Raw genomic sequence first — 8,030 nt, forward strand, 5'->3', positions numbered from 1 at the left:
ACCAACATTCCATGGACGTCACAATATATAAACATTATCGTTAAAATTTTCTAACCAGAAAGTGTAACACCATTGATTTAAAACCACACCGCCACACTTAAGAAAAACACCTAAATCCATGTAATCTTACCATATGGGTGGTTCAATATTCAAGAATCATTGTGTTCCATTCCTAAATTTTTCAATCTTATATTTTGTAATAATCTTATCATATTGTGCTCAAAGTACCCTAATATCATCAGACAATTACCACAAGTTGATATACAACCAATGCTCGAATAAAACTAATCCAAATAATCTCTCACATCCATCCCTACTGGCAAAACTTTTCCAAGATTTCATTTCCCAGTCTTCGAAATCCAAATTCTTCGAAACCATCGTCTATGATAACTATGAAACCTCGATCTCAGGCACGTACCAGTGCCGGAAAGACTTAACCACGGACGAATGCCACAACTGTGTCAGCAAATTCCCTCAACTGTCAAAAGAACTATGCAGCAACAACAACATGATCCCTTCAAGAATCCAACTCTTGGGGTGCTACGCGCGTTACGAAGAAGACGGTCCCGAAAACGAGAACGAACCCGGTATCCAGATTCTTCATAAGAGCTGCAGCGAATACAAAGTGAAGAGGAATAGTGGTTTCGAAGAGATGAAAAATGCTGCACTTTTTGCCCTGGAAAGCGCGGTTTTGAGTGGGAACGGGTTTTGTCAGATGAACTATGAATCCTTTGGTCTGATGGCGGAGTGTGCCGCGAATCTGAGAGGGTGTGATTGTGGAGAATGTGTGAATAATGCAGTGCAAATATGTGAGGAAGAGTGTGGGAATTCGGTTTATGCTGAACTTTATTTGGAAGGATGCTTTGTAAGTTATGAATATTTTGGAGATCGTGGGATCGGTTCCAACTCGTTTGAAGGTATACAGTTTATTTTGAAAAATAATTTTTTTTACGCAAGCAGCTACATTTGGTCGCGCACTAGGTAAACCTTATTAACTTAATACAATAATCTGCAAACTATATCAGTTGGTATAGAATCCTTGATTATTTGGTCTCACGTTCACGTACTCGAACACGAGCATAAATAGAGTAATAATTTTGTTTGATAAATATGTAAAACGATTATTTAATTTGAACAACTTCTTTGTTATTTTAAAGTTTGAAGCATTTTATAATACTTTTTTAAAAATTATTTTATAGATTAAGAGTGAATAACTCATTGTGAGTGCACGAGTAAACTTATAAAACGATTATTACTATATACACCTCGTATATACAAGATAGATAGTATAAATACACAACTTTGAATTTCTTATTTTATTTTGGTAGTTAGCATAGTTTTTTCATTTATTTTATTTTCTAAAACATACCCCACCTATCGTTTTAAATGATGCTTGATTTTTTTGGTTATCTTGATTAGTAAAAGTTATTGACTTCGCCTCATCAACTAGGATAAGTTTGTAATTTAGATCTTACATATTATTGGATTTTTTCATTGTAAATTTCAGTATTAGTATGTTATTTTTGTATTTTTAGTTATTTTTCAACACAACGTTATGTACTAACAACATGGTACTGACCTGATATCGACGTGAATTTAATAGGACATCGTCACATAAATTTCTAACATCAAAATGGGGTGGGGTCGATTTGCAAATAGCACCCAACTTATAATATTATTATAATTCATACTTGTTCATATATTTTTTTAAAACATCAATTGGCACGAAATGAATAAACTAAATAATTTAATAGAATAAATAAGTGAATCTTTTTTTTTTCTCCAGGTAATGGAATTGGAGGGCGTACAGCTAAATTGGTCGCAATTGGTATTGGAGCTGCTATACTATCGGCAGTTATATTATGCTTTCTCATAAGGTCATTTCGTAAGAAAAGGGATGGTAAGTTAGTAAATACATACCATAAGTTTTTTCAAATTATAATATTCTTGTATGCATAAAGTGAAATAAAAAGAAAGAAAGAAACCCACAATTTCAAATTAAGGAAAATTGCAATTTTTATCTTGTAATTTGCAACTTTACGATTTTGGTCATCTATATAATTAAAATTTAGTTTTAGTCATGTATCTTTCGATTTTTCACAATTTTAGTATTTCATTAGGAATATTGATATAACACTACACACGTCGAAAAAAGACTAAATTTGACAAGATAACAAAGATATCGAATTAAGATTGTAATTTTATAACACAGAAGACTATTTTATTTTTTTTAAGAAGAAAACACAACATTATATGACCAAGAAAGCAATTTTCCCTTAAATTTTATCTCTCATATATGTTTAAAGAATATTAATTTTTAATTATACCTCGATTAATTGTTCCAATTTTTAAATGTTACTTCAAATTGTGGAAAAAAATATTCTTCAAGATTTGATAATACATGGAATTAAATAGAAGTATTAATTTGTGCAGATTGGTGAGTTGAAGAAGATTTGGTTTGCATGGCTTCACAAGTTAATGGGAGATCAACCACTTGACATCATAATCGCACAACTCATAATTATGATAATTTGAAATTAAAATATGCATTGTGATATTGAATAATTTTTTTAGGGTTTAATACTTTATTCTTTGAAACTTCCATTCCGATCATTGCCCATAATTAGTATTATATTGTCTACTTTTTGTTGGTTTAATCCACATTTCCAGTATTAGTTGATCAACTTTTGTTTTTTAATCATAGTTGTCCTCTAAATAATTATCATTAATCTTTATAATAATGCAATCTCCCATAGTTTTTCATGTTAATCTTTTCTGATTGATTGGCTATCTGCTTATTAGCAAAGTTTCTGTTAAACCGAAATAATCGATCACAACCATTTAATTAGAAATTTTAATCTGCATGTTAGCGAGATTTCGGTTAAACCGAAATAATCGATTGAACTCATTTAATTTGAAATTTTGATCCGATTAATTCAAAAACCCTAATCGAATGCTTTCCCCTGGCTATGCAGTGGCGAATTCGTTACTTACATAATTACTTATATGTAAATCCAAATACAAAATTTTTAATATATAGAGCATCTCACGGATCAATTTTGTAAAATATATCTCTTGTTAAACTCGATCTATAAAAATATATTACTTTTTATGCAAAAAAAACATTACTTTTAATTTTAAATATAAATCGTGTCGATCTGTTTTATAAATATAAATCCATGAGACCGTTTAACAGCGTAACTACTCAAGTCCAAGTCCAACGCTGGATTTATAACCCACCACCGTGAAATTAATTTCAAACTAACTTTGTTTAAAGAAATTAACGTATCCAATTCTAATTTATAAGCTAGCTATTAAGCAGTAAAAATGTTTCATTTATAAAAAAACACAAGAAAAATATAGTGAAAATTATAATTTTTGTCATCAGTATTTGCATCTTTATAATTTTAGTCTCTTATTTTATAAAAATTGAACTTTAATATATTTCAATTTTGGCAAAAAAAATTTTTTACTGGAAGTCTATTGTGGTACATATAGGGGTGTGCAAAATTTCGGTTAAACCGAATTAACCGACCGAACCGAATTATTTAGAAAAATCGGTTCGGTTAATTCGGAAGTTCGGTTTTGAAATTTTAAAAAATAGGTTAATTCGGTTAATTTGGTTCGATTTCAGTTTTAATTTGAAAAATTCGGTTAAACTGAATTAAACGAATTAGTATATATATTAATTTAAATTGTATATGAGCATTAAAAATACATTAGAAAGAAACTCAACTTTTCATGCATTAGAAGGAAGCTCATTCATCCAATGATTTTATCTTCAATATTTTTATTTGTTATTGATATTTTTTGTTCAATGTTTCTAGTTATTTATAAGCTCTCCATTGTTTTCTTTTTTTTATATGTTAAAATTCGCATATTTTAAAAAATATTGGTTATTTCAGTCGGTAACCGAAATAACCGATTTGAAAATCGATTCGGTTAATTCGGTTTTACGAATATTTTGATCGATTCGGTTATTCGAAAATTAAATCGGCTATAGGTCTATTCGGTTCGGTCGGTAACCGAATAGACCGATTGCACACCACTGGGTACATACGTGATAGTCATCGCTAGCTATCTCGGATTTACTTCAGGTCACGTTGGAAAATTGACCAAAACTGGAAGGAAAAAATAATAATAATACAGTGAAGGTCAAACAAACTAGATCAAAATTATAATTTTTCCATTCGGATATTATCCAATGAGCTAAAGTTGGCCATATAACACAATCCTCACAAATTCCTATTTTCCCGATGCAAAAATCAAGGAGTACTCCAAGTCCTAAATTTCCTTCACATTTTCTCATTTGTACTGCCTCGTTTCATGGTCATATCCACAAGAATGATTCCATTCTCCATCTTTCTTCATATCCACACCTTAAAACAATAAAAATCAGTTCAAAATCTAATCGCCATGCCTGATTTCAAGGTCCTGGAAATCAACATAATCTCTGCACAAGATCTCCCACCGGTGTCGAAAACCCTACGAACATTTGCGGCCGTGTACATCGACCCCGGCCACAAATTAACCACAAGGATCGACCAACGGGGCAGCACCAACCCCACCTGGAATTACAAGGTCGTTTTCCAGGTTGATGACGAGTTTCTAAAATCCAAATCCTCGGCTATCAACATTGAAATCTACAATGTCACCTGGTTGCGAGACCTCCCAATTGGCACCACTCATCTTCTCATCAACAATTTGTCACCGACCATTCGAAAAAACTCGTCCGAAAGACGGGTAAAACTTCAGATTTGTACCGCATCGGGGCATCTGCAAGGAACCCTGAATCTTGCTCTCCAGCTTGTCGACAATACAATTCCAGCGTCGAGTGAAATAAGCATATCCAGGACAACAAATGACCCTGATAAGGAAAATTGGGAAGGCGATGAGGATCAAAACGAAAAGGATAAAGATTGCGTGACTGAGGTCCCCGAAATGTTGAAAGATGAGGACCTAATTCCGAATGAAGAAAGGAGAATGATAACCAGGCCTGGATCTGAGCACGAAACCGAGAACTACACGACTTATACGTATAGTAACTCGCTTTTCTCCGCAATGCGGCCATTGCCGTCCGAGGTAGTGTATTCTAACCAAGGGGACGACTTTAGCAGCTCGATATTTGAGAATTGGACAGAAGCAGGTGGGATTAAGAGTGAAAAACATGCAGCGAAATCCGGAAACCCGAAACGGGTTAATGCCAACGATGCAATTCAATTGAAGAAAGGCAATAATATTATTTCAGGGTATCGTCAGAAAGTTTCTTCTAAGAAAAGGTTGTTTTCGTGCATTGGAAATGCGTATGGGTTCGAGTTTAGCTTCATTTGCGGATCCAAGAAATGGAAGAGCAAGAGGAATGAGAGGAAGAAGAAACAAAGCTTTCAGTTGATTGGGCTTCCAGAAGAAAATCTTCGCAAGTTTTATGTCTGAATTAGTCATGACGATGTTTATTGAATAGTCATTGGTTTTTCATGTAACGTTATACACGAGATGATTTGTTTTATGAAAATAGTGTTAGAATTGGTTTATTCAGTTTAGTTTACATCTCATACTACTGAATTTTGCGATTTGCAATCGCCTGCAACTACTATCTTTCGTGTGTGCGCACCGATAAACATATATATAGCATGTGAAACCACACACACCAAGTAAACATGAAGAATAATACAAACAATTCGTTGGCATAATTCTTTTATAAATTAGGACGAAGATTCTTTGCGATTTTGGTTTTGTTTCTTAATTTGCGACTTTGATCATCTATGTTATCGAATTTCAGTTTTAGTCGTTTATCTTTTGACTTTTGGTAATTTTAATCATTTTTTTATTAGAGAGACAGATGTGGAGCTGCCAATACTGTGTCAATGCCGCATCGATGTCATGTCAGTAAAAGACTAAAATCATCCAAAAAAAATCTTTGACTAAGATTGAAATTTGACAAGAAGATCAAAACTTTTCCATTTGTTTTATTGTCTCTTCATTATGACTCTTGCAAAACAGGTCATTAGTTCGCAAGTGCAACAAATATTCACCGAATAGATTGATTTCATTTTGTACTTACATATTTTAAGTTACCCAACTTAAAAAAAATAAAAAATTATTTTTGGTTGATAATCCAACCAAAAGAGTTCTAAAATCATTTCTAGAAATAAGTAAGTTTCAAAATTTCAAATCTGAAAACAATAATTCGAAAGGGGATTGAAATCTAGGACGTATTGCGAATAGAACAAAGCGAAACATAATCTGAACCAATTATATTAACTGAAAACGAAGGATAATGTATCTGAATTTATATAACAATTTAATATAATAGTAAAATTGGTTACATTATTTTATTTAAATTAGAAAATATGATAATATTGTTTGAATTGAGATTAGGATTAGTTAGGACTATGCTTCGAACCTTCTTTCACATTTTGAATAAACATAAAAATCTTTTGAACTCAAATGATATATGTTTCCCAAGTTTATAGCGAATAGATCAACAAAATTTAAACTAAAGAACTCAACATTTGGTCGCAGACACCAACCAGAAGTTATGAATTCTACTTCAGATTTCTAATGATCCCTATTATGCTTTACTTTGACACTTTGCAAGGAAAATACATAACCAAAATCAAGAAACAGAACACGAAGAAATTACATTTTTGGCCACGTGTCTTATTTTTTGTCACGTTATCGATCAATTTATATACTAATTGATATATTTTTCTGTAATACCGACGTGATGACGATAAATTATGACATGGCGTAGGAAATAATGAAGTGCCAATGGAAATTGCTGACGTGATAACGAATATTGCTGATATGTTCTTGTCGTGTCATCATTCTATTAAAAATAACTAAAATCGAAAAAAAAATCAAATCAACATACTAAAACTATAAATTGACTGACAACATAACTAAAAATTGAAAATTATGTAAATTATAATTTAAAAAAATGTAATTTTCCCTACTATTATAAATCTATAAGCTAGGTTGGATTAAAAAAATTAATTAATTTGATAAAGGAATATCCGATACTACAGGGGGAATCTGTTCACCGATGAGAAGGAATATTCGATGCCAGAGGTGGAATCTTCGATTTAAAAACCTGACACTTTGTATCCAATTCATCTGGCAACATGCGTAATTGATTTGCCAATTATTTTCAAAGGAAATAAAAATTTTAGAAGAAGACAATTAAATTAAATTAAGATAGGAAAGAAGGAAATATGTGTTTTAAAAAAAGAAGGATATAGGAAAATATCGATTCTTAAAATTTATCAAATATGTAAAATAATCTAAATAAACTATAAAATAAGCATAAAAATGTAATAATATTTGGACAAAAAATTACCCTTTCAGTAAATAATTAGTTATTACTTGTTAACATAAACAAAAAATAAACTTCATATTATATCTATATTTAATTTAGAGTAGGTCTTTTGTAAGACGGTCTCACGAATCTTTATCTGTGAGACGGGTCAACCCTATCGATATTCACAATAAAAAGTAATACTCTTAGCATAAAAAGTAATACTTTTTCATAGATGACCCAATTAAAAGATCCGTCTCACAAAATACGACCCGTGAGACCGTCTTACACAAGTTTTTGTCTTTAATTTATTCGAAAAATAGTTGCACGTTTTCAAAATTTTAGTTAATATGATTATATTATGGAAAAATAAGAAAAAATATTATTAAATGTACAAACTGTACTGTATACGAGACAAGGAAAAAAGAAATGAAACATATATAATTGGACCGATGAAGTACATGAATAAAGGAATTTCATAAAATTTTGAGCTCAAATTACTTAGCCTTAAAAGTTCTTGGAGTAAGTTTCTTGTGAGACGGTATCATGAATCTTTATCTGTAAGACGTATCAACCCTACCGATATTCACAATAAAAAGTAAAACTCTTAGCATAAAAAATAATATTTTTTCATGGATGACCCAAATAAGAGATATGTCTCACAAAATACGATCCGTGAGACCGTATCACATTAGTTTTTGTCAAGTTCTTATTAAAAATAATTATATATATA

The 8,030-nt window shown here is 31.3% G+C and overlaps 1 protein-coding gene across 1 annotated transcript; it reads left to right on the forward strand.

Moving 5' to 3' along the window:
* Positions 1-2,698, forward strand: LOC140972304 (plasmodesmata-located protein 2-like). The gene is made up of 3 exons (XM_073434750.1): positions 1-917; positions 1,787-1,900; positions 2,434-2,698. Exons 1-3 carry the CDS (start codon positions 134-136, stop codon positions 2,439-2,441), a joined length of 906 nt encoding a protein of 301 aa, XP_073290851.1. The 5' UTR covers positions 1-133; the 3' UTR covers positions 2,442-2,698.
* Positions 2,699-8,030: the final 5,332 nt, after the last annotated feature.

The sequence above is a fragment of the Primulina huaijiensis genome, chromosome 3, assembly GCF_012295235.1.
Source record: "Primulina huaijiensis isolate GDHJ02 chromosome 3, ASM1229523v2, whole genome shotgun sequence".
NCBI classification, from domain to species: Eukaryota; Viridiplantae; Streptophyta; class Magnoliopsida; order Lamiales; family Gesneriaceae; genus Primulina; species Primulina huaijiensis.